The following is a 27,668-nucleotide window of genomic DNA, read 5'->3' on the forward strand; positions in this document are numbered from 1 at the left end:
AAAACTTCATAAAATTATGTAGTATACTTCCTAGCGTACTTAACGTACATTGAACAGACTATATCCTCTGTTACCAAAAAAAAAAAAAAGGGGGGGGTCATTTTGGAAGCTGCTCTCCCCACTTTTAATTTGCTCCTTCTGACCTGCTCTGACTTTAAAAATCAGATAATCCAGTCTGTCAAAATTATATCAGATAAGAGGTTCCAAGATTTTATGTTTTACTGAAGGTTTAAGCATTCATCACATTTTTTAAAAAATAGCCAGTGACTCTTTTATAAAGTGAGGGAAAATAACTTGTCAGATTATCAGCTGAATTCTGGATTGGTACAATGTTAACTGTATTAAGATGTGAGTTCAAGATATAATAAAAGGAGAATAATACAGGGAAACTTAATAGTGGTTTGAATTTACTCCTTTCCTTTTATAATATTTAGATATCTATATATCACATAATGATACTTGAATCACTGACTATTTCAGGCCTTTATTTTTAAAATAACTTAGGAATCATCTATTACCCTGTGATAAAGTTTGGAAGTATTCATGGAATAAATTAAATAATTTCTTTAGAGTAATTTTGAAGTATTGTTTTGCCGTCTTTTTCTAATCATCCACTAACTTCTTAACCCAGCATCTTACTGTTATGTTTATATGTGCTTTAATTTTTTTTTGTTCAGAAGACTGTTTATATGATATTCTTTGATTTAAAGTGTACAAAAAGTAGTTCAGTAAAGTTTAACTTTACGTAGTTTATAGTAAAGAAAATAAATTTGAAAGGTGAGTTTTGAAAAAAGATAGGTGGATGTATGGATCATTTGATCTCCATAGCTAAAGCTAGCAATCTTAACTCTTAAATTGTTATTCAGAGATCCAATTTGGAAACATCCATGCCTCCCTAAAACATTGTACTTAGTTAAAATTGAGATACTTTGACTAAAAGGGAAGAAAACAAAATAATCTCATTAGAATAATGAAAGCTTTTAAGGTTGGTAATACCATATTTTATTGTATATGATTCGATGTTTAAAGTGGTTTTTTTAAATAAATACTGATTTACTTAATACTTTGTCTTAAAACATGATAATTAGCTAAGATCACTTTGACTGTTGTCTTCCAGCTTGTGGAGAAACTCCAGAACAAATTCGAGCACCGAGTGGTATAATTACGAGCCCAGGCTGGCCTTCTGAATATCCTGCCAAAATCAACTGTAGCTGGTTCATACGGGCAAACCCAGGGGAAATCATTACTATAAGGTAACTCTGACACCTTCCTACATTCTTATATATATATTTTTTTTACAAAATATAAATTCATTTTCCAAGTACCATCACTCCAACATGCAGTAATATAAAAAGATGATTTTCAGAATATGTGCTAAGTTATATTTATCAGTACCATCTTGAAGGTAGGAATAATGGCCCATTCTTCCCCTTCTATTAGAATATGTGTTTGGAATATTTTCTCATGGTGGTAATGAATTTGCACTGAGCTATTCTTCTAGGCCACTCTTATAAAAGGTACATATTTGCAAAATAGCTTATTAGGATCAAAAGTGTAATTTTTGGAATTCCCATTGTGGCTCAGTGGAAACAAATCTGGCTAGCATCCATGAGGACACAGATTCGATCCCTGGCCTCGCTCAGTCGGTTAAGGATCTGGCATTGCCATGAGCTATTGTGTAGGTCACAGACGTGGCTTGGACCTGGCATTGCTGTGGCTGTGGCATAGGCCAGCCAGCAGCTACAGCTCCCATTCGACCCCTAGCCTGGGAACCTTCATATGCTGCATATGTGGCCTTAAAAAAAGGACCAAAAAAAAAGTGTAATCTTTGGCCATGAGACAAATGAATAGAGCTTACTAATCCACTTAGAGATCTAGCCCACAATCTTGGTTTTGTAAGTAGAATCTTCTACCTCAATGAGTTAAAAGATGATTGTAGGCTATGTCTGTATATATGTATGTGTGTATAAAACTTGAAATAATCTGATAATGGATAAATACTGTGTCTAAAAAAATCTCTTTCTTCATAACAATGAAACAGACAATTTGTTAAGAATACAAAGTGAAACATATTCCTGGGGGAATAACCATAAGTTTAAGATTCTAAGAATAAGCATGATATAACTAAGGAAGATTAAGATTATTTTAGACATTTAGAATTATAGAGAAAAACTGGGAATAAGATTGTAAGGAGGAAATATTCAGTCGAACTAGATACTGTTTGCTTAAGGAAATTATGTCAAGACTATTAGAGAAAAAAATTGCCTGAAAGGAAGGAAAAAAAAAATAATGTACCTAAATAAATATATATATATAACACAATTAAGAATGCCATTCCTGTCACAGAGACAGCACAAAGGCATCTTTGACATTCTTTCATTAATTGCACTTTTATAGGTAAGAATCATGGAACTTTAGATACATATAGAAGAGACTTCACAGATCCTAGACACAAATCCCTTCATTGTACATTTTTAAAAAATGAGATTGTAAATTTAGCTTTCATTTTAATCTATCTTCCTCTTTTAGATTCGTTAACTAATGAGAGAACTGATCTCTCAAAAAACACAGGTGTGGTCTATCCCCTTTTTTCCTGTGGAATCCATAAAACAGGGACATATGGTTTGTTTTCCTTTGGTTCCTCTCTGCCCCAGGCCCCATCTCCTGGAAACTAGAGCTGAGCTTACATAGAAGCTGTAACACTCCTCTGTGAGAAATGTGGTTCCCTTGCCTGATGGACTGAAGGTTATCCTTCTGCAGCAGTACCAATGTCGGAATCTGAACAATATGCCTATTTTCTGTTACTTATAATATGACTAAGTACAAGTGTATTTACAAAGTAACATTTTTCCAAAGGGATTCCAAATGTTTTTGTAAAATTTAAAAGTAGAATTTTTTGAGGATTTTTTTTTTCTTTTAACCTAAAATTCAACCCCTCATTAAGCTTGGAGCCCACCAGCTCAGTTATATAAAACTTGGCAATGCTTGCCAGCACAGCTACATGTAATACTGCCATCTGGTTCTGATTATGTGTTGGATCCTTGCAGTTTCACAAAGGTACACTAAAAATCAAGCACAGTACTGAAATACAGAACAGAATTAGAGGTGAGTCCCACATCTAAGGAAAGATTTCCTAAATTCTGGATGGAGTTAACAAATCCAGGTTTACACAGCCAGCCTCTTAAAATTAGAAAGTAATTTTGGTAATTCTCCTAGTTCTTATTGAATTCATTATCATGGTAATACCAAACTTTAATAAGATGACACATGAACCTAATACATCAAAAAAGTCAAGTTTCACTTGGTATAAAATCTTAAATAAATTGTTCAAGAAAAGCTTATACCATGATTAAGTGCAACTTATTTAGACATACAAATGAGTCAGTTTAGGAAATATTAAATTAATTTACCATATTAACAAGTCAAAGAAAATATATATGATTATCTACACTAGACAGATGTTTCAAGGCTTTTTGATAAAAAGAAAATCAACATTCATAGTTTAAAATAATTAAAATTTAGATAAAGGAGGAAAACTAATACAGATTTAAACAAGCAGTACTTAGACCTCTCCTTATGAAACTAGTTAAAGATGGTGATATAAAAGCATTTTTATCCTCTCCTTGAAAGCTGCCAAAATCCACAAAAATCATTTTATCCATAGGAGATGGAGAATTGGATTCTGATTCTCTGCTTGAAGCCAAGGACTTGGATTTTGCTCAAGAAAGGCTTAAAAAAAAAAAAAAACAAAACAAACTTATGCTAACCACTGCTTGAATTGTCATGGGGCTGAGAGCTTGGAAAAGTAGGAGGATAGAAAGTTAGGAGAATATAGGGGGAGAGAAAATTAAGAAAAGAAAACAAAACAGAACCAAAAATCTTCTACAAATCTTACAACGCAAACTTCTAGAATGTATGAAAAAAATTAATGCTAACCAAAACAGCCCACAAAATCAAGTTTGAATACAAGTTTACCACAGACACTATACACATTGTTACACTGGGGCTTTTTTCTCAATTGTTTTTATGCCATGAACACTTTGGTAGTTTGGCGAAACCTATATAGATCCTTTCCCAGAATGTTTTTAAATTTATAAAACAAAATACATAGTGTTATAAAGGGAACAAATTATTTTTGAAATAAAATTATCAGATATTTTTACAAAAATATAATACATATGTGCTTATTTATTAACTCATTAGCAAGCTGTGCTTTTTAAGATAACTAATTTTAAAGTGGTTTTGAGTATAGTTATCCTAGATATCTATTAAAATTGAAATATAATATGAAATTGTCTGTGATTTCTATAGTGCCAGTGTGAGAGGTACTGTAAATACTAAATCATGATTTGTTTATATTCAAAAGTGAAGGAAATGTTAAATTTCAGCTACAGATGGATAAAAAAAAGTTGCAAATGAGAATAGAAATACTGAATACTCTTACTTGAACTTTATTAGAACAAAGCAGAAGAAAAGAAACTTAAAAACAAAAACAAAAACAAAGGCAAAACCTATTAATACAGAAGAATACAGTAGAGAAAGCAAATGAGAACTCTCTCCATCTCCTCCCCACCAGCTAGAAAGGCTATTCAGTAGGAAAACTCACTCAACCTTTAGAAGATAGATTATCCAGTCAGGTTTGTTGGTTGGTTGTTATGATCCCCCTCTAATGGGCTTATAAGAACATATCTAAAACAGCACTTAACACAAAGTCTCAAACATGGGGATAGGAAAAGATAAGCTTTTGAAGAACTGGCATAGGACAGTTAGTTAACGTCAATCGTAATTGACCTTAAGACTCAAAACATTAACAACAGATGGAATGATCCACTAGGAAGATGCAGTCATGGTTAAATGCTGTGTACCTAATAACACAGCCTGAAAAGACAAGCAAAGCAAAATGTGAAGAATTACCCAGAAAGTTTCACAAGTTCACAATTATAGTGGAAGTTTATAAACATATTTTTCATCTGAATTTATTACATTGAACAGGAAAAAAATAGTAAGAAATAGTAAAATCTATAAAAATAGATTTTATAAAATGAACAAGCTTAATCCTGAAGACACATGTATAGTATGTGTGTAGAGTGTTTACACCTGTTTCACATACATTTCAAAGACATATGTAACATTTATTTAAAAACTGATAGGTAATAAATCACGAAGGAATTCTGAATATATTTCTAGACATTGATTGCATCATTCAGATTGTGTTGTGACCATAACACAATTAAATTAGAAACCAACAATTTAAAAAAAACACATATACTGGGAAACATACTCCTAAATAACTCCTGCAATAAAGATGAAAACCGTGATAGAACTCAAAATATTTTTTATTTTTATTTATTTATTTATTTTGTCTTTTTGCTATTTCTTTGGGCTGCTCCCGCAGCATATAGAGGTTCCCAGGCTAGGGGTCTCATCGGAGCTGTAGCCCCCAGCCTACGCCAGAGCCACAGCAACGCAGGATCCGATCCATGTCTGCATCCTACACCACAGCTCACGGCAATGCCGGATCCTTAACCCACTGAGCAAGGGCAGGGACCAAACCCGCAACCTCATGGTTCCTAGTCGGATTCGTTAACCACTGCGCCATGACGGGAACTCCTCAAAATATTTTTTAAATTGCCATAATGAAAGTATTACATATTAAAATAGTTGTAACACATTGGAAGAGTACTTAGAGAAAAATGGACAGCTTTAATGCACTGATTTAAAAGTTAGTATGATGGAAAAAATATATAAACTCAGCATTTTCTCAAGAGTTTTAGAAGAAAACTACAGAGTAAGTCTTTATTAGAAAAAAATGAAGTTAAAATCAGAAAATAAATTGAAAAAAATAAGATTAAAAAAAATTGGTTTTCTAAAAGACTGGGGGAGGTAAACAAAAACAAATCTCAAGGCAAGAGTGTGAAAAAAAGATGAAAGGTACAAATAAAACAACCACAAAAAATTATCAACAACTATAAATATAATAGAGATTTTATAAGTCATAAAGGAATATCATGGTTTATATTGATAATACTTTTATACAGTTAGATGAAATGAATCATTTTCTGAAATGTGTTACCAAAATTGATTCAAGAATTAGAAAACTAATTAATGCAATTGCCATTAAAGTAATTAAACCAATAATCTAAATGAGATTCTATAATCAGATAGTTTTACAGGCAAGTTTTACCAAATGAATAAAGAAGAAATTTCCTTAACCTGATAAAATATTTGTGTTAAAAATTTTTTAATCAAACTTAGTATTGGACTATCATTGGAGTTAATTTTAGCACTAAGGACTGAGCCAAGGATACATGCTTTCACTCCTTGTACTTTAACCCTCAGTCAATGCAGTACTCCAACAAATAGAGATTAGTGGTATAAAAAATAGAGATGAAACTCTCCTTATTTGCCAAAACTATACTTGTCTACATAGAGAATTCAAGCAAATTTAAAGACCACAGATATGAAAGTTTAAACAGTCATATGAAGGTACTATATAAAGCCTTGCAATAATAAATTTTACTTTCAAGATAAAATTATAACTTCTAAGAAAATTTAAATTATCAAAACTGACTTAATAAAAGTTTGGGAAAAGCTGATTAAACCAAAAAGCATGAAGAGATTGAACATCTCTACCCTAAATCATCTGTACTCTGAAGAGGCACAGGGCACAGGTTGGTAAACCATGTCTTTGTTAAAGAAACTATTATAGGAGTTCCCTAGTGGCCTAGTAGTTAAGGATTTGGTGTTGTTACTGCTGTGGCTTGGGTTCAGTCGCCGGCCCAAGAACTTCTGCATGCCACAGGTGTGGCCCCCCCCCAAAATAAATTGGTAAACCAAACCAAATCCCCCATAGTATATATATGAAGAGAGATTATTTCTTTTGTTTGTACCAGTTCCCTGATTTCATGAATCTTAAACATTTTAGTTGATTAAAATTATATTCAGGGACACTAGGTGGCATCCATATCTTGGCTATTGTAAATAATGCTGCTATGAAAACTGGGTTCCACCTATCTTTTTCCCATTAGTGTTTTTGTTTTCTTTGGGTAAATACTTAGAAGTGAAATTGCTAGATCATATTGTAGTGCTCTTTTTAATTTTTTGAGAAACCTCCATACTCTTTCCCATAGTGGCTACACCAATTTACATTTCCACCAGCAGTACGCAAGTGTTCCCTCTTCTCTCTGTCTTCACCAGAATTTGTTTGTTTTGTTTTGTTTTGTTGTTAAGTTTTTGGAAGCCATTCTGACATGTGTGAGGTGCTATCTTGTGGTTTTGATGTACATTTCCCTGATGATTAGTAATATTGAGCATCCTTTCATGTGTCTGTTGGCCATCTCTATGTCTTTAGGAAAATGGCTATTCAGGTCCTCTGCCTGCTTTTTGTTGTTGTTGTTTGTTTTTTGTCTTTTTGTCTTTTTAGGGCTGCCCCCTTGGCACATGGAGATTCCCAGGCTAGAGGTCTAGTTGGAGCTGTAGCCACCAGCCTACGCCAGAGCCACAGCTACGTGGGATCCAAGCTGCACCTACACCACAGCTTATGGCAACGCTAGATCCTTAACCCACTGAAGGAGGGCAGGGATTGAACCTGAGTCCTCATGGATGCTAGTCGGATTTGCTAACCACTGAGCCACAATGGCAACTCCCCTCTGCCTACTTTTTAAATTAGATTGTTTGGTTTTTGTTGTTGAGTTGTAGGAGTTCTTTGTATGTTTCGGATACTGTGTCCCTTATTGGATGTATTGTTTGCAAATATCATCTCCCATTTAGCATGCTTCCTTTTTGTTTTGTTCATAGTTTCCTTTGCTGTGCAAAACTTTTTCATTTGATTTGGTCCCATTTGTTTATTTTTGCTTTTGTTTCCCTTGTCTGAGGAGACAGAGCCAAAAAATCATTGCTAAGACAGATGTCAAAGTAGTTACGGCCTGTGTTTTCTTCTAGGAGTTTTTTGGTTTCAGGTCTTAGGTTCAAGTCTTTAATCCATTTATTTTAGTGTATTTCTGTATATGGTATGAGAAAGTAAATTGTTAGATAAATGGGTAAAGAAGATGTGCTTGATACACACACACACACACACACACACACACACACACACACACACGTATACATATACAGTGGAATATTGCTCAGCCATAAAAATGAAATCTTGCCATTTGTGAAAACATGGATGGATCTAGAGAATTTTATGCTTAGTGAAATGTTAAAGACAAATACTTTGCAAATTTATATGCAAAATCTTAAGAACAGAAAGAATAAAACAAAACCAATACAGATTCATAGATCCAAAAAACAAATGGGTAGTTGCCAGAAAGGAAGGAGGGGAACGGTTGGATGAAATGGGTGAAGAGGATCAAGAGGTACAAACTTCCAGTTAAAAAATACGTACATCGTGAGGATGTGATACACAACATGAGGATGATCATTGATGTTCTTACAGTTTTGTATGAGGGTACATAGTTATTGGACTTATTGTGGTGGTCATTTCATCATGTATATAAATGTCAAATCACTGTGTAGTATATTTGAAACTAACATAATATTATTGTCAACTATATTTTAGGGTTTTTTTAGGTATATTAAGGAATTCCATAGTTTGATTCCAGCTAGCTGTCTCATAAATGACAGTTAGCAACATTAGATAAATTAAAAAAAAAAAAAAAACTACTTAAAGACACTGAGAGTAATCAAAAGCTGGGATACTTATTGAATCAAGGAAATTCAACCTTTGAGAGAAGGGAACTACACTGGGCGGGATGTGTGTATTTCCTTTCTGTCCCCCAGTCTGAGCAGAATGGAGTAACTAGAACTCAAGTCTTTCCAGTTGGGTGTGTCATGGATGGGGTTGAGGTTGTCAGAGTGGCTGGAAATTGAGAGGGCAAATCTTCACAGTAGGGAGACCTTATATCTGCAAAACTCTTTTCAAATTCTTGGGTGACCCATGAATTATGCATAGTTAAAGGAACTCCAGGAGAAAACACTGCACAAGGACTTCAGCTGCTGTAAACTGCAGCTGAAAGAGTTTGGGGTTTGAACTTACTGAGTTCAAGGGGCTTGGTAAATACCTTGGGATTTTCACTGAAACCCCAGAAATGTCCTATTTTATAAGTAAAGATGATGTCCTGAAATTACAAATTCACCTAAGACTAAGAGCAAAGCTAAATAAAACTAACAAAGTGTGTGTGTGAGGGGGAAATCTGCAAGTTCAGGGTGATCAAATAATAATTGAACTGCATAATAGAACAAAAATTAATATAAGAATATCAACCTATCCCTGAGAACACCCAAAACTTAATTCAAGATAAATCCTAGGTACAGAGTTCCCATCATGGCTCAGTGGTTAGCAAACCTGACTAGCATCCATGAGTATGTGGGTTTGTTCCTGGCCTCGCTCAGTGGGTTAAGGATCTGGCATTACCATGAGCTGTGGTATAGGTCACAAATGTGGCTTGGATCCAGCATTGCTGTGGCTGTGGCATAGGTTGGTAGATATGAATGTAATAGCTTAAACTCTGAAATGTTAGAAGGACATGTTGAATATTTTTGGGATCTTAGTGTAGGCAGAATTATCTTAGAGAAGACATTAAAAATACTAAACATAAGATAAAAATAATAAATTAAATTAAGGGAGTTCCTCATGTGGCTCAGTGGTTAACAAACCTGACTAGTATCCATGAGGATGTGGGTTTGATCCCTAGCCTTACTCAGTGGATTAAGGATCCGGCATTGCCATGAACTGTAGTATAGGTCACAGAATGGATCAGATCCCATGTTGCTGTGGCTGTGGTATAGGTTGGCAGCTGTAGCATAGCCTGGGAACTTAATATGCCTCGGGTGTAGCCCTAAAAAGCAAATAAAAATAAATTAAACTTCATCATAACTAAAATTAAAAACTTTTGCTCATTTACATTCTTACCAACAGTGTAGTAGGATTCCCTTTTCTCCACAGCCTCACCAGCACTAGTTATTTGTCTTTTTTTGACAATAGCCATTCTGACAGATGTGAGGTGATGATGCTTCATTGTGCTTTTGATTTGCATTTTCCTATGATTAGTGATATTGAGCATCTTTTCATGTACTTGTTGGCCATTGTATATCATCTTGAAAAAATGTCTGTTCAAGTCCTCTGCCCATTATTTAATTGGTTGTTTGTTTTTTCATATGAGTTGTATGAGTTCTTTGTATATTTTGGATAATTAATCCCTTATCGGACATATTATTTACAAATATCTTCTCCCATTCAGCAAAGCCACTATGGAAAATAGTACAAAGTTTCCTCCAAAAATAAAAATAGAACACCACATGATCCAGTAGTTCTATTCTTGGTTATATAACCAAAGAAAATGAAAACACTAATTTGAAAAGATGTATGCACCCCAGTGTTCATAACAATACTGTTTACAATAGCCAAGACATAGAAGTAACCTAAATATCCATTGATAGGTGAATGGATAATGATGGACTTAATGAATACCATAAAAATATGGTATATAGAGACAATGAAATATTACTCATCCCTAAAAAAGAATGAAATTTTGCCATATGCAACAGCATAGATTGACCTAGAAGGTATTATGCTTAGTGAAATTAGTCAGACAAAGACAAACACTATATATTTTCATTTTATGTGGAATTTGAAAAATAAACACATGGATGAATATTACTAAACAGAAACAGACTCATAGATACAGAGAACAAACTAGTGGTTACCGTTCAGGAGAGGTGTAAAGGGAGGGAAAGATAGGTGAGAGGGATTAAGAGGTACAAACTACTATGTGTAAAGTAAATAAGCTACAAAGATGTAATTTATAGTACAGAGGAATATAGCCAATGTTTTAGAATAACTTTTCATGGAGTATAGTCTATAAAAATATTAAATCACTATGTTGTACACCTGAAACTAATATAATATTGTAAGTTAACTATACTTTAAAAAAAGAAAAAAAAAATCTTCTCATTAAAAAAGAAAATACCATTAAGAAAGTGAAAAGGCAATCCATAGGAAAAAAATTAGCAATACACATATCTAACAAGAGTTGGATCCAGAATATAAAAATAATTTTTATAACTCGAGACAACCCAATTTTTTTAAAATGAGTAAGAGACTTGAACAGACACTTCACTGAAGATGTGAGAATGCTCGGTAAGCACAGGGAGAGATATTCCACATTATTAATCTTCGGAAAAATGCACATAAAACCACCATTAGAGATGCCATTTCGTGCCCACTAATGGCTAAAATTGAAAAGACTGACAGCACCACTATTGAAAAGAGCATAAGTATGGCTGGATGTACATATATGTTGCATAACAAACCTGCCCCAAATAAGTACATGTTTATGCCACATAAAGAGCTCTTAAATAAGCACAAAATTTAATGTATAAAGGATATAACAAGGCTATTCACAGGAAAATGAATAGAAATAGCTAGTAAAAATAGAAAAAAAAGGTGTCACTCTCAGTACATAAGGAAATGCAAGCCAGAACAATGATAAAATCTTTTTGTCTGCCTAATTGGCAACAAATTTTTAGAAATGTTTCATCTTGCCAGAGTTGGGGGTACAAGGTACTTTTTCATACACATTCAGTGGAACTGCAAGTTGGTGTAACATATTTTTCAGGGTCGCTATCACATCTAAAGTGGAATTGTGTCTTTTGATCTAGCAATTCTACTTATAGAAAAATTTGTCCTAGACAAATACTTGCTCTTGTGTGGATAGAGAAAACATGTATGAGGATCCTTTAATGTGTTTTTCTTAATAATGAAAAACTGAAAGCAATCAAATTGTCAGCCTTTGTTATAGTTACTCGGAATATTTAAAGAGGAAATATCATAATATAATAATCCTTAAATAATTAACTTTATCATCACTTGCCTTAAGGCCAAGGCAAGGAATCTCACTTTTTGGTGAGACATGTTATTAGAAAATGCCAGTTTGCTTTTTTCTTTCTTCATAGTAGTGAACTGTAAGATAATGTTTGGCTATAAGTAATTTATGTAAAAAAGTATTCCCATACTCAGGGACTTTTCACTGAAGAAGTTTTTGTTTGTTCGTTTTTAACTTTTTTTATTTGGTTCGGGTTTATGCTATTTGATCTCCTGAAAATGTAAGATGTAAGCTTTTCATTAAGCAAGCAGATGAACCAGTCTAAGAGAAGGATGACTTCCTTTGTGTATCCTTCAGTTCAACAAATTATGGAGTAGTGTTTCTGGTTGAAACAGAAAACAGTATGTTTTATGAATTGGAAGTGGTCCTTCCTAAACAAACAAGGAGAAGTAAAAAAGGTGCCAAGTATCTCCTGTTTTTTTTTTTTTTGTTTGTTTGTTTGTTTGTTTGTTTTTGGAATCCTGTGTTGCTTATGAAGAAATGTTCTGGGGAGTTCCTGTTGTGGCTCAGTGGAAACGAACCTGACTAGTGTCCATGAGGATGCAGGTTTGATCCCTGGCCTCGCTCAGCAGGTTAAAGATCCGGCGTTGCCGTGAGCTGTGGTGCAGGTCAAAAATGCATCTCAGATCTGGCATTGCTGTGGCTGTGGTGTAGGAAAGTGGCTACGGCTCCAATTTGACCCCAAGCCTGGGAACCTCCATATGCGGCAGGTGTGGCCTTAAAAAGACCAAGAAATAAAGGAAGAAAGAGAGGAAGGAAGGAAGGGAGAGAGGGAGAGAGGGAGAGGGAGAGAGAGAGAGAGAGAGAGAGAAAAGAGAAAATAAATATTGTTCTGGAATCTGGGAAAGAGGTTTAAGTATTAGGAACATAGAAGCAGTATTATTATTTGCTGATGATATATGCCTGGAAGACCCAAGAGAATCAGTCAATATAAGGAAACTTATAATAAAGTCCTCAGTTACTGTGTATTATTAATGAATTTTTTCCCAAAATTTCCTTTTCAGTACTCTTTTCTGACTTTTTATTTGTAGTTTCCAGGATTTTGATATTCAGGGGTCCAGAAGATGCAATTTGGACTGGCTGACGATAGAAACATACAAGAATATTGAAAGCTACAGAGCCTGTGGTTCTACAATCCCACCACCATACATTTCTTCACAAGACCACGTCTGGATCAGGTTCCATTCCGACGACAGTATCTCTAGGAAAGGTTTCAGACTGGCGTATTTTTCAGGTGTGTTTTTAAATAAGAAGAAAGATATGGAACAGAATTCTATAGTATTAACTGCTCAGTCACTTTGAAACTGTCCTTCTCTATCATGTCCATAAAATTGTGACTAAATTCTCAAGGTAGCTGAGATTGAGGAATTAGAGACTAAAGGTTCAGGTGCCCTAGAGTTGAGTCTCCAAAAGCTGTTTTGTTTAACCCTCATAAAATGATTAATTTTATAAACTAAAGTCAGTGTTCTTTTTAAATATTTTAAATACATTTATTTTAAAAGGAACTTTCACCTTTCTCCCCTCAGTGCTTACCTGTATCCTGAAAGTGCCTTCAGAATGTATTTTGTGTGTGTGTTACCATTGTCATTACACCTTCAAAGAAAAGACATAATCAGTTTCACCTTCATAGTTTGTTGTATCAGAAGTCTTCTTTTGCTCTTCTTAAACTTTATCCAAAAAAACAATGACCACAACATACAAATATGAATAACTCAGCATTAAAGTCATGTAAATTTTGCTGAAAGTCATTTTACATTTTCTGGTCTTTAGCCAACAGAGGCTGCTTTCTCTTTTTTATTAAAAGCAGCCTTTGTAGGGAGTTCCCATTGTGGCTCAGCGATTAACGAACCCACCTAGTATCCATGAGGACTCCAGTTCGATCCCTGGCCTCGCTCAGTGGGTTAAGGATCCAGCTTTGCCATGAGCTGTGGTGTAGGTCACAGATGTGGCTTGGATCCCATGTTGCTGTGGCTGGGGTGTAGGCCGGCAGCTGCAGCTCTGATTTAGCCCCTAGTGTGGGAACTTTCATGCACCACAGGTGCGGCCCTCAAAAGCAAAAAAAAAAAAAAAAGTGATTACTATGAAGGAATTTTTCTTCATTTCAAAATGTTTGTACAATGGAGTATTTGAAATTCTTAGGCAATATATCCTACTGGCTCATATATCTTACTTTACTCAGTGTTCTGCTGTAAAATAGCTTCTACAAAAACAGAGTGGGTCTTTTCTCTTTAGATTAACTGTAAAGATCTTCATGGAACAAATCATAACTGTTTAATAAATTGAATTGTTGAGTAATCAGTAAGCCAATATTAATTTGCCATTGGCGCTTAACTTTTTTTTATAAAACCCAGCTATCACTTGGGCTTCATCAACATTTATTATAACAATACCATTTGCTGTTAACATATCTTTTAAAGTATATATTTTGTTTCTCCTCACCCCTCCATCCGCCTGCTCCTGATGCCCTCCCAGGGAAGTCTGAGGAACCAAACTGTGCTTGTGACCAGTTCCGGTGTGGAAATGGCAAGTGTGTGCCCGCAGCTTGGAAGTGCAACAACATGGATGAATGTGGAGACAGTTCTGATGAAGAGATCTGTGCCAAAGAAGCTAACCCTCCAACGTCTGCTTCTTTCCAACCCTGTGCTTACAACCAGTTCCAGTGTCTGTCCCGGTTTACCAAAGTCTACACTTGCCTGCCCGAATCTCTAAAGTGCGACGGGAACATTGACTGCCTTGACCTCGGCGATGAGATAGACTGCGATGTGCCAACGTGTGGGCAGTGGTTAAAGTATTTTTATGGTACTTTTAATTCTCCCAATTATCCAGACTTTTATCCCCCCGGAAGCAATTGCACCTGGTTAATAGACACAGGTGACCACCGTAAAGTCATCTTACGCTTCACAGACTTTAAACTTGATGGTACCGGTTATGGTGATTATGTTAAAATATACGATGGGTTAGAAGAGAATCCACACAAGCTTTTGCGTGTGTTAACTGCTTTTGATTCTCATGCACCTCTCACGGTTGTATCTTCTTCTGGACAGATAAGGGTACATTTCTGTGCCGATAAAGTCAATGCTGCCCGGGGATTTAATGCAACTTACCAAGTTGACGGCTTCTGTCTGCCATGGGAAATACCCTGCGGGGGGAACTGGGGGTGTTATACTGAGCAGCAGCGTTGTGACGGGTATTGGCATTGCCCAAATGGAAGGGACGAAATCAACTGCACCATGTGCCAGAAGGAGGAGTTCCCGTGTTCCCGAAATGGTGTCTGTTACCCTCGTTCTGATCGGTGCAACTACCAGAATCATTGCCCAAATGGCTCCGATGAAAAAAACTGCTTTTTTTGCCAGCCAGGAAATTTTCATTGTAAAAACAATCGTTGTGTGTTTGAAAGCTGGGTGTGTGACTCTCAGGACGACTGCGGCGATGGCAGTGATGAGGAGAACTGCCCGGTAATAGTGCCTACCCGGGTCATAACTGCAGCCGTCATAGGGAGCCTTATCTGTGGCCTCTTACTGGTCATTGCATTGGGATGTACCTGTAAGCTTTATTCTCTGAGAATGTTTGAACGAAGGTCAGTATCAAGACAGAACTGTAGTGCTTACGCTCGCGGTAAAAACGTGGTCCAGATGTTGGCAACATGTATTTTAGTGCCATTAGCAATATATTTTCGTTGTATTATTGTAGAGCTAGATACATATGTTTATGATTTATAAAACTACTGTGACAAGCCTATGACGCAAAAGGCTAATGAACACATTAAAAAAACAAATACTTCGAGTTATGGGATGAGAAAAGCCAACCTGTATTTATCAGTTCCTCTTTTCAAAGTAATCTTTTATAGGAATTTTGTAAGATATACCTCTCAGTTATGGCTGTTTAACCTGGATATTTATTAATAAAACAGTTCCAGGTAATTGAAAACCTACTATGTTCAAAACATTATACAGGGGAGTACAGAAATTAGTAAGGAGTAATCTCACAGGCAGTTTACAGTTAGAAGGAAAGAATTGGTGGGTAGAATTAGATGACAAAAAATATGACTATAAAACAAAGTGGTAAAAAAGTCAAAAGATGTCAGTTGAGTAAGAAATGGTCCAGTGTTAAAGGGTGGCCTTCAGGGAGAGCTGTCTTCCATGTGCTGGAGGAGAAAGCTGGGCCTGGGAGAAGTTAATGGCAGAGAGTCTTGTAGAAGGCGCTCGTGGAGGCCATGCCCGCCCATCAGTCCCAGGAGAGTTACAGATAAGCATCTTGTAACAAATAAGTATCTAAAAACAAAGAGTGTCACATCCCAGACAGCTAAGAAGAGATGCACAGTAGCACCGTAACCATGCTGCATCTTGTCTTTGGGTGAGAATAAAGTGCCAGAAAATGTTTTTACTGCATCGCAGCATAGGAACACAGTGAGGACCAGAGGTCTTGAGTTTAAGAACAAGTTATTCCAAAAAGGGTTTTGGTAACTCATTTCACTCTTTTCCTTATCTGAAAAATAAATGTGTTGGGCTTGATGAATACAGTGTGTTCTAAGAGTTTGCATATACTTTCTCCTGAAGTCTCAAGCCCCTACGTTCTTAGGATTTTAAGAATATAGTGTTTTTTTTTTGTTTGTTTTTTTTTTTTTTTTTTTTTTTTTTGTCTTTTTGCCATTTCTTGGGCCGCTCCCGTGGCATATGGAGGTTCCCAGGCTAGGGGTCAAATCGGAGCTGCAACTGCTGGCCTACACCAGAGCCACTGCAATGTGGGATCTGAACCGCTCTGGAACCTACACCACAGCTCACGGCAACGCCGGATCCCCAACCCACTGAGCAAGGCCAGGGACCAAACCTGCAACCCCATGGTTCCCAATCGGATCTGTTAACCACTGCGCCATAACGGGAACTCCAGGATATAGTGTCTTTACCTTTTACAGGGATGTCTAAGGTAATAGAAGTTACTGATCCAAGCCCCAAGTATAAAACCTCATGAGGCTAGACTGCTTCATCTTTGCATTCTCACTGTTGGGTAGTATAGATACTCAGCAGATGTTGGCTGACTGAGCTTTACAAATGATTGAATGTATTAAAATTCAGATTGTTTTAATTGTTGACAATTTAAAAATTATTGTTTTGGCTTGCCTTTTTTTTTTTTTTTTTTTTTTGACCCTTTCCATTCCCCTGTCTCCTCTCAAAGATCATTTGAAACACAGTTGTCCAGAGTGGAAGCAGAATTGTTAAGAAGAGAAGCTCCTCCCTCTTATGGACAATTGATTGCCCAGGGTTTAATTCCACCAGTTGAAGATTTTCCTGTTTGTTCACCTAATCAGGTATGTTACAACTTACTATGCTTTCTGACTTAGTACCTTTTAAAATAAAATCTATACTTGTATGTAATGGTAAAGGGCCCTTGACTGTGTCAGAATTTTTGCAGTCAAGCCAAGAATTAAGTATATGGAGAATTTAAAATTACAGAGTTGACCCCTGAACAATGTGGGGATTAGGGGTACCCACCCTCCGAGCAGGCAAAAATCCACGTTTAACTTAAGAGTTGGCCCTCTCTGTCCTGAGCCCACCATCCACACATTCAACCAACCATGGATCATGTAGAATTACAGCATTTACTATTAAAAAAAAAATCCACATGTAAGTAGACTTTTTTGGTTCAAGCTCATTGTTCTTCAAGGGTCACTTCTGATTGTTTCATGGTATTTTATTTATTTATTTGCCTTTTTTTTTTTTTTAGGGCCACATCCATGGCATATGGAGGTTCCCAGGCTAGGGGTCCTATCAGAGCTGCAGCTGCCAGCCTACACCACAGGCCACAGCAACACAGGATCTGAGCCATGTCTGTAACCTAAACCACAGCTCACAGCAATGTTGGATCCTTAACCCACTGAGCAAGGCCAGGGATCGAGCCCACATCCTCATTGCTACTAGTCAGGTTCATTAACCACTGAGCCACAATGGGAACTTCTCACTGTATTTTAACAGATACTACAAAATTCAGAAATATACTTTTCATTCTTTACTTCTGATTTGGTTGTGTGACTTAAGCATTCTACTACTTAGGGTAATTTAGTGAGTTAAAATTCAAACGTAAAGTTTGATGACTTATTTTCTACTTGAGCTGAATATTTAGATGATTTAAGAATGACTACTTCAGCATAAAATTGATATGCTTAGTAAGAGATTAGTAACATGCTAGATTAAAATAAAAGTAGTTGATGGGAATGCCCTTGTGGCACAGTGGGTTAAGGATCAGGCATTGTCAGTGGCTCAGGTATCTGCTGTGACGCAGGTTTGATCCCTGGCCCAGGAACTTCCACATGCTGTGGGTACAGCCAAAATAAATAAATAACTTAAAAATATAAAAGTAGTTAACATTTTCACCTGACGAGAGAAACTTCTTCATAGCTGGATTTTCTAGTGCTTAAAAATTCGTATCACTTTATTTAAACAGTTACTCATTCTTTATTAATGTCTCTGAATTCTTTAAATTTTTGTTAGCAATTTCTTTTTTTTAGTTGAAGTATAGTTGATTTACAGTGTTGTGTTAGTTTCAGGTATACAGCCAGTGATTCAGTTATACACATATATATTCTTTTTCATATTCTTTTCCATTATAAGTTATTACATAGTAGTGACTGTAGTTCCCGGTGATCTCTCTAAATTTATTTTTCAGAGCTTAAAATTGTGCCAGGGTTCATAAGGGCATAGAAATTTATACACTTAAAATGTAAATCTATCCAGAAGCATTTCTAAAACTTGTTCCCAGTATTAGAATTAAGGAAGACTGATGAACATTGTTTTCCCAGTGATTTAATTCTGTTCAAAATGGAAGGCTGTTTCCTTTTTGGTAAATGAGATTTCTGATTATAGTCTTTCACCCTATTTGAGTCTTTTAGGAAATCTTTTTAAGAATTTGTAGTTTTAGGAGTTCCCGTCGTGGCGCAGTGGTTAACGAATCCGACTAGGAACCATGAGGTTGCGGGTTCGGTCCCTGCCCTTGCTCAATGGGTTAACGATCCAGCGTTGCCGTGAGCTGTGGTGTAGGTTGCAGACACGGCTCGGATCCCGCTTTGCTGTGGCTCTGGCGTAGGCCGGTGGCTACAGCTCCGATTCAACCCCTAGCCTGGGAACCTCCATATGCCGCGGAAGCAGCCCAAGAGATAGCAACAACAACAACAACAACAACAACAAAAAGACAAAAAAAAAAAAAAGAATTTGTAGTTTTAAAATATTTCTCTGGGTGTAATTTGCTAAGTCAGTAATTCAGAAGCTCCACTGGATGGAATTTTGTGTGCAGCACAGGAAAAACCTACATTGTGGCTATTATATATTTTTGGTCCTGCCATGGAGAAGGTTTCTTTTCAGGTAGGAATTCAGAGGATGGTTAATTCTATCTACCCACTCCACTGTCTGCAAGCCACCACCCCAATACCCTGAGGCTACCTTCAAGAGTTTAGCCAATTGTGAAGTTAGGGGAGCCAAGTCCATACATGATAGGAGTTCCCACTGTGGCACAGCGGAAACAAATCCACCTAGTATCCATGAGGATATGGGTTCAATCCCTGGCCTCGCTCAGTGAGTTGGGGATCCAGCATTGCCATGAGCTATGGTGTAGGTTGCAGATGTGGCTTGGATCTTGTGTGGCTGTGGCTGTGGTTTTGGCTGGCAGCTGTAGCTCCAAAGGGACCACTAGCCTGGAAACTTCCATGTGCCATGAGTGCGGCCCTAAAAAGCCAAAAAAAAAAAAAAAAAAAAAAAGTCCAACATAACCCTCACTTCTAACACCACTTGTAGGCCTTAGGTTTGATAATTCACAAGAAGGACTCAGAAATCATTGAAAATTGTTAAAACTCAGAGTATAAGGTGGTACATAGCTTTTATTGCTGGGAGCGGACAGAGGTTAAATAAGCCAGAGGAAGAGATGTATAGGACAGTTCAGGAAGGTACCGAAGATGACCCTTCCACTTGTCTTTACCCTTTAAAATCAGGACATTGTTACTCTCTTGACACAGAGATGTGACAGTTTGCACAGAATGTGGCCAACTAGGGTAGCTCACCTAAGCTCAGCGTCCAGAGATGTTACTGGAGCTCTGTCCCATGGGCATGATTAATTGCACATGTAGCTGATCCTGGTCTCTAGCCCCTTGACTGGTAACTGCTGACTCAAGGCCCCCACCTTACATCGCAGTATTGGTGTGACTCGGAGCCTCCACCTAAAACACAGTGCTACTGACCGGCTGGCCAAGGCTTCATGCATGACACTCCCATCAGAGATGACATTCTAGGGTCTGAGATCTCATCTCAGGAGTAAAGGACCAAGGTCACTTTGGCTAAGGTTCTTTACCACCCACTACAGCATCCCTCTAGGGTTATAATTTGCCCTTGGGAGGGAATTCTCTTTCAACAAAATTTTGAAGTAAAATATATTTGCAAATGGTAAACTAGAATTTTATAAGGTTAATGAGATTAAACTCTCAAGATTGAAGCTTTTGGTAATAAATTATACTATTATAAATACTATTATCTCCATATTAGGTTTTACAAGAAAATAATCTTCTGAAATACCATCTTATTCAAAGTACCATCTTCTGAATTACCATCTTATTCAAAGTAGAAATCCTTTCTAAAGAAAGCTTTCTTCTGCTTCATAAACTGAAGAATAAAAAAAATTATTCCTAAAACAATCATGAGATCCCCTTGTAGAATCTAATGTAAAATTGGTAATCATTTAATTAAACAGACTTTGAAATGAGTACAGAGCTACATCTCACTGTGACAGACTGTACTGTTCAAGTAGGCTTTAAAGTATGCTGAAGGCATTGTTGATCTTGATGGGTGACCACTGCATAAGAGGGGAAGACGTCTGAAGAGCCTTTTCTTCCTTGCTGGATTAATGACCGTCCTCACACAAAGCCTGGGAACTTGAGTGCCAAATGAGAAGGACCAGATCTATGGAGAAGTCCATAGGGTTATTGAAAATTTATAGTTAGTTTATATTTACAGTCTCAATTGGTGAAAAATCTTACTTATATAGTAAATTTATATGTGCTGATACTCAGATCTCTTATTGACAGTCTATTCTTTTTTATTATTATTTTTATTTTATGGCTGCACCCAGGGCATATGGAAGTTCCCTGGCCGGGGATTGAATCCCTGCGACCTATGACACAGCTGTGGCAATGCCAGATCCTTTTAACCCACTGCACAGGACCGGGAACCCCAGCTCTGCCATGACCCGAATCTCTGCATTCGGATTCTTAACCTGCTGTGCCACAGTGGGAATTCCAACAATATGTTCTTTACTGGGAAATATTCTATGAGAGTAAGTTCTTAGCTTTCTGTGAATTATATTCTAGGGATTATGTTCAAAATGCCTTTATGGAAATCACAGATAAATGCAATACCAATCACAGAGAGATGGAGAACACATGCTGTCATGTCTTTTTATTCTCCTTTTTTTTTTCTGTATGTAGTGGGGGCGGGGAGAAACTATATAATCGTTTGGAAGGGAGTATATCAACTGACTATTATTTTTTGGAAATGCTATGTTTTAAATATTAAATGCCAAATTGATGAAGGCTGTGTTCATTCCAAGTTTGATTACTCTTTTTTATAACCACTAGATGGAGCTTAAAGACTGTTTTTGTAAATGCTGTAGATTTTTAAAATAATAATAATCCTGAAAGTCATTCCTCTAGAAAAAAGAGTAGATTTTTTCTTTCAGTTGGGGAATATAGTCATCTCCCATAAGCACTAGTTAAAAATTACCAATTTTTCAAAGAATAAGGCCATAATTTATGTTTAACATGAAGCTATAGAAAATACCTAAATCTTTATAATTGAGAAGGGATCCAAATGTCTCAGATACAATTGAACAGTGCTATAAACAAATTAATTTGACTTTTTGTTTCCTGTGCTGCATTACAAATATAGTAATTCCTTTATTTATCACAATATAAATAAATTAGGAATTCCCATGGTGGCTCAGTGGTAACGAACCCAACTAGTATCCATGAGGACTTGGGTTTGATCCCTGGCCTCGTTCAGTGTGTTAAGGGTCTGGCGTTAATGTGAGCAGTGGTGTAGGTTGCAGACATGGCTCAGATCCTGCATTGCTGTGGCTGTGGTGTAGGCCTGCAGCTGTAGCTCAAATTCAACCCCTAGCTTGAGAACTTCCATATGCCACCAGTGTGGCCCTAAAAGTACAAATGTATGTATGTATCCTCAGTATTCAGTGATTCAATCCTTGAGAACCAATTGTGAGATATGTTTCACATGTTTTGAAAAGTTTCAACCTTGCAAATCAAGTGTAACTTGCTCTGTGTTAAAAAAAAAACAAAAAGGTAAGCTGCCCATTTTTTACATTATTTTAGGTCATTTAGTGCATTATGTTTTCCAGCTTTTGTACACTTCCAGCATTGGATTACTTTGTGAAGCTTTGAAACAAAATAGCTTTGTAATTGACATTAAATATCATTTTTAAAGTTGTATATAAAAAATGAAGTATCAAGAAAAGCTTAAACACAGTGAACAGTGGTTCAAGTTACAGGTTAGATTCTGGAGTAGGGTGAGCCTATATGGAAGAGAGAATTTAATTCATCCTCCATAGACCCTAACACCGAGTAATAGAATTTTTAGCCACAACGCATTCTTAGTAGAAAGGTGTTTTCCATCTTAATACCTTATTAACTATCTTAAAATGTTTTTCTTCCTTCCTTCTCTCCTTTTTGGCAGGCTTCTGTTTTGGAAAACCTGAGGCTGGCTGTACGGTCTCAGCTTGGATTTACTTCAATCAGGCTTCCTATGGCAGGCAGATCAAGCAACATCTGGAATCGTATTTTTAATTTTGCAAGATCACGCCATTCAGGGTCCCTGGCTCTGGTCTCAGCAGATGGAGATGAGGTTGTCCCTAGTCAGAGCACCAGCAGAGAACCTGAAAGAAATCACACTCACAGAAGTTTGTTTTCTGTGGAGTCTGATGACACAGACACAGAAAATGAAAGAAGAGATTCTGCAGGTGCGTCCGGCGGGGTTGCAGCTCCTTTACCCCAAAAAGTCCCTCCCACAACAGCTGTAGAAGCAACAGTGGGAGCAAGTGGAAGTTCCTCAGCTCAGAGTACCCGAGGTGGTCACACAGATGCCGGACGGGATGTGACAAATGCGGAACCCCCAAGTGTGAGTCCAGCTCGGCACCAGCTCACAAGCGCGCTAAGTCGTATGACTCAGGGGCTGCGTTGGGTACGTTTTACATTAGGGCGATCCAGCTCTGTCAGTCAGAACCAGAGCCCTTTGAGACAACTTGATAATGGGGTAAGTGGAAGAGAAGAAGATGATGATGTTGAAATGCTAATTCCAGTTTCTGAGGGAGCTTCAGACTTTGATGTGAGTGACTGCTCCAGACCTCTTCTTGATCTTGCCTCTGATCAGGGACAAGGGTTCAGACAACCATACAGTGCAACAAACCCAGGAGTAAGGCCAGGTAGTCGTGATGGCCCCTGTGAGCGCTGTGGTATTGTCCACACCGCCCAGATACCGGACACTTGCTTAGAAGCAACACTGAAAAATGAAACCAGTGATGATGAAGCTTTGTTACTTTGTTAGGTACAAATCCCATAAGGGAGACTGGATACAAGTTGGAGCAATATCCATTCACTGTTTTGTAACTTTACAATTAAACTAGTTTTAATTTAAAAAGAAAAAGATGCAGGGTGATTTCTCATTATCATATGTTAGCCTGCATGTTTAAATTAAACAGCTGTAACTCTATGAAGTTTAGAGTTTACTGTTTTAGCAGCTAAAAATGAATTATGTATTCATACTGTTCAATGATGTTCTTCCATTTGTTTCTAATTGTTTTCATCCTGGTACTGTAGTTTGCAGTAGAGATATGGCTGCTGAAACTCATTTGACCGTCAGTTTATCTACCCTCTGTTAGAATGTTTCTTTGTATAAAATAATATCTTCTTTTAATTAAACCCTTTATGCTTTTGCCAATACATCTTGTAACTTAATATACTAGATGTTAAGGTTGTTAATATAAAAAGAAGAAAAACCCTTATACTCACTGTTTTCTTTGTATAACATTTGTCTAAACATTATTGGATTTCATCATAATATGAGCTTGTCAAAGGGAAAAAAAACTTTGTCTAAATTTTTTTCTCTTATGTTTAACATGCAGTGATGTGAAATTTAGAGTTAGATAAATTAATGGCAAAAAACCTCTTTTATAGATTTTCTAATGTTGACTTTAATACTCTAATATGGTACAAACCAAATGGTAAAAATCCCAAGTCATTTTTTTTTCATCTCTTATTTAAGAACAGAATTTAGCGAATGACGATATTCTACTATGCATTAAATCTTGAACTTTATATAATATGTACAAAAATTGTACAAGATAAGTTCCAACTGGTAATGTCTTTCCCTGACACAGGGTTATGCTTGTATTGGACCCTAGGGATTTGCACTAAAATCATATCAAGGTCTCAGATGAATTTAGTGCTCAAGCACTATCACTTTAAATGCTATTATTTGCTATCATAATGACTATATATTTCCATAGCTTTTTGGGGGATGAGGGGGCATTTTTATTACGACCAGAGGTTGCTTTGCTGGTTTCATATTTATTTGTTGTATTTAAAGACTGCATTATTGTAAGAAAGTGATTTTTTCAATATATTTTATTCATGAGGGGAGGTTTATGCTACATGTTGAAAAGCAAATTAAGAAATCAGTCAGATCACCTCTCTTTTTAATGTAAATTGCAAAACCCTGCCTATTTTTTTATTGTCAGTTCCCATTTATTTATTCTTTAGCTGTCTGTTTTATTAGCTTAATAATTGAGTATGAAAAATGTATTTGTGTGTGATTATTGCTATTTATTAAATTTTAAATACTTTGCTGAATGTCATTTTAAAGCATGTTTGAGGTCTTGTGTATTTGTCGTGTTATGCTGTCAGGAAGAACTGACTGAACTGTTTTAATATGTATCAAAAATTAAAATGACTTTTTTTTTTGTATTGCCTTGAGGTACTTTTTAAGTCAAAGTTGCTCTTTATTTTTGTTCATTTGGTACATATACAGATTCATGCCATGGAATATGCAGTATGTCTAGAAGAAAAATTAAAAGGGGGTTTATTCTTTCTTTCTTACCTTATAGTAAAGGAATAGCTTATACCAGTTCTCGGTGAGGACATGAATATTACTTTCCCTTTGAAAAAACTGTCTCTCTCTTTTTTTTCTTTCTTTTTTTTTTTTTTAGGTCTGCAACCTAAGGCACGTGGAAGTTCCCAGGCTAGGGGTCGAATTGGAGCTGCAGCTGCTAGCCTACACCACAGCCACAGCAACATGAGGTCTAAGCCGCATCTGTGACCTACATCACAGCTCACAGCACCACCGGATCCTTAACCCACTGAGCCAGGCCAGGAGAAGAACCCACATCTTCATGGATGCTAGTCAGGTTCTTAATCCACTGAGCCACAATGGGAACTCTGAAAAAACTGCCTCTTAATTGATTTATTTTATAAGATACAATCAGTTCTCAATCAGTTCTCTTTTTATATTATTTTCAAATACAATTTAGACTCCTATACAACATTTTATTGGCAGAATTTGGGTTACCAAATTAACCTTGTTTTGGTCCTGCTAATAATATACTATCACGTACAGATTTTTTGTTTTCTGACATGTGTTTTAATAACTAATATATCTTATTGATTCAAACAGTAAAAAAAATTAAATCTGTCTCCTACCCCTGACACCCCAGTTCCTTTTCAAAGAAACAGGTGCCAATACCACAATCTTATATACACACCAAAAATACCATATAGATACATACCTATGTGTATCCATATGTTTAAATGCTGTATGTTGTAATACAAATTGTAACATACTACATACACTTTTCCTGCACTTTTTTCCAAGGAAGAAAGTGTATCTACTACTGTTTGAATGTTGAAAGTAAAGATGGGTGTTCTGTTATTTGATTTTTCACATTTAAAAAATTGATCTATCCTAAATTTAAGGCTCTACTTTTTTTTTCCTAGATAACTACCTAGTTACTGCAAGGCTGCTTATTAAATAATTTATCCTTTCTTCACTGTTGGAAACGACCCTTTTATCATACTGTAGATTTTCACAGTATGTGGATATGTTTCTAGACTCCTCATTCCATTCTCTTCAGTTGACCTGCCTTTCTGTTTTTATACCTGTCCTACACTGCTATCATAACTGTAATGTCTTTTTGGCCACACCTGCAGGATATAGAAGTTGTTCTGGGGCCAGGGGTCAAACCTGCACCACAGCAGTGATGAGGCCAGGCCCTTAACCTGCTCAGCCACCAGGGAACTCCGTGATAACTAATTTTTTTTTAATGGCCATACCCGTGGCATATGGAAGTTCCTGGGACAGGGAGTAAATCCTGCGACCTGTGCTGCAGCTGTGACACCAGGTCCTTTAACCACTGGACTGGGCTGGGGATCAAACCCACATCTCTGCAGTGACCCAAGCCACTGCATTTGGATTTTTAACCCACTGCACAACAGTGGGAACTCTAATAACTGTAATTTTTAAATACTCAAATATTCTTGCTCATTTTTCTATTTTAACTTTAGAATCAACCCTTTGTGTTCCTCAAAACAAATCCAGAGTACTTTTTTTTTTTTTGGACAGTTCTACTTTTATAGATTAACTTGGGGAAATTTGACATCATTACCATGTTAAAGCTTCTGTCTAAATCATGGTGCCCTATCCAAAAGACGGTTCCCAGAGATCCTGCTGTGGTGCAACAGGATCATTGTCAGGACACAGATCTGATCCCCAGTGGGTTAAAGGATCTGGTGTTGCTCAGATCTGATCCCTGGTCCAGGAACTTCATATGCCGCAAGGCAGTGGAAAAAAACAAAACAAAACAAAAATATGATTCCCATTTTTTCAGGGAATCACAACTATGGCTCAGATCTGACCCCTGGCCCCGGAACTTCATATACTGCAGGGCAGCGAAAAAAGAAAAAACAAAAAAATGATTCCCATTTGTTCAGGCCTATTTTTTGTTGTTTGCTTCTGCTTCACATTTTCCTTTTACAGAGATCTTGTCCATGTTTTGTAAGAGTTAGTCCTTAAAAGTTTTAATATTTTTGGTTTCTTTATTAAGGAAGTATTTTCTGTTTATAATTTAGTCTGATTTCAGTATAAATGAAAGCTAGTGATTTGTTAATTTTCTGCCCAGCTACCAGAATCATTTTCTTATAGTTTGTAGAAGCACTTCAGTTAATTCTTTTGTGTTTTCAAGTTATATAGCCGTCTTCCAATTTGCATACATACCTCTTTATGTCTTAACTGCATTGTCTAGTACTTCTAGAATAATATTAAAATATATTGCCTGTAATGAATTGGGTTGAGATATATACATTTAATCGTGTTAAAGGGTATATCCATTGATCCCCTCATTTAAAAGAAATTAGGCAAGAATGCACATTGAATTTTATCACATGCCTTTTCATTTTCTATGGAGATGATCATTTGATTTTTCTCCTTTGACCTTTTAATATGATAGATTTTACTACTATATTTTGTAATTTTGAACCATCCTTGCATTCCTGAAATAAATACCTGACCATGCATATTATTCTTTTAATATATTTCCAGATTATGTTTTATATTTTATTTAGTATATTTGCATATGTATTTATTCATCAGTGTGATTAGTCCACTGTGTTTGTGTGTGTGTTATTTTTTAGAAGGCTTGTTATTAATTTTATGCTGGAAAATTTGGAAATGTTTTTCTTTTTCCCGTGCT

The 27,668-nt window shown here is 36.4% G+C and overlaps 1 protein-coding gene across 2 annotated transcripts in view; it reads left to right on the plus strand.

Annotated features, from left to right (window-relative positions):
* LRP12 (LDL receptor related protein 12) overlaps nucleotides 1-24,891 on the plus strand; it is a 79,374-nt gene extending 54,483 nt beyond the window's left edge. Inside the window, exons 2-6 of one of the 2 annotated variants that reach the window (XM_003125531.5) lie at nucleotides 1,118-1,253; nucleotides 12,917-13,119; nucleotides 14,358-15,462; nucleotides 17,058-17,190; nucleotides 22,607-24,891. In XM_003125531.5, the coding sequence (XP_003125579.1) occupies nucleotides 1,118-1,253; nucleotides 12,917-13,119; nucleotides 14,358-15,462; nucleotides 17,058-17,190; nucleotides 22,607-23,473 (2,444 nt within the window). In that variant the 3' untranslated portion in view covers nucleotides 23,474-24,891. 2 annotated transcript variants of the gene reach the window in all.
* The last annotated feature ends 2,777 nt before the right edge of the window (nucleotides 24,892-27,668 follow it).

The sequence above is a fragment of the Sus scrofa genome, chromosome 4 (assembly GCF_054392235.1).
Source record: "Sus scrofa isolate SSC_HxYL_T2T_F1_AM1 chromosome 4, Sscrofa_HxYL_maternal_Yorkshire_Landrace_v2.0, whole genome shotgun sequence".
NCBI classification, from domain to species: Eukaryota; Metazoa; Chordata; class Mammalia; order Artiodactyla; family Suidae; genus Sus; species Sus scrofa.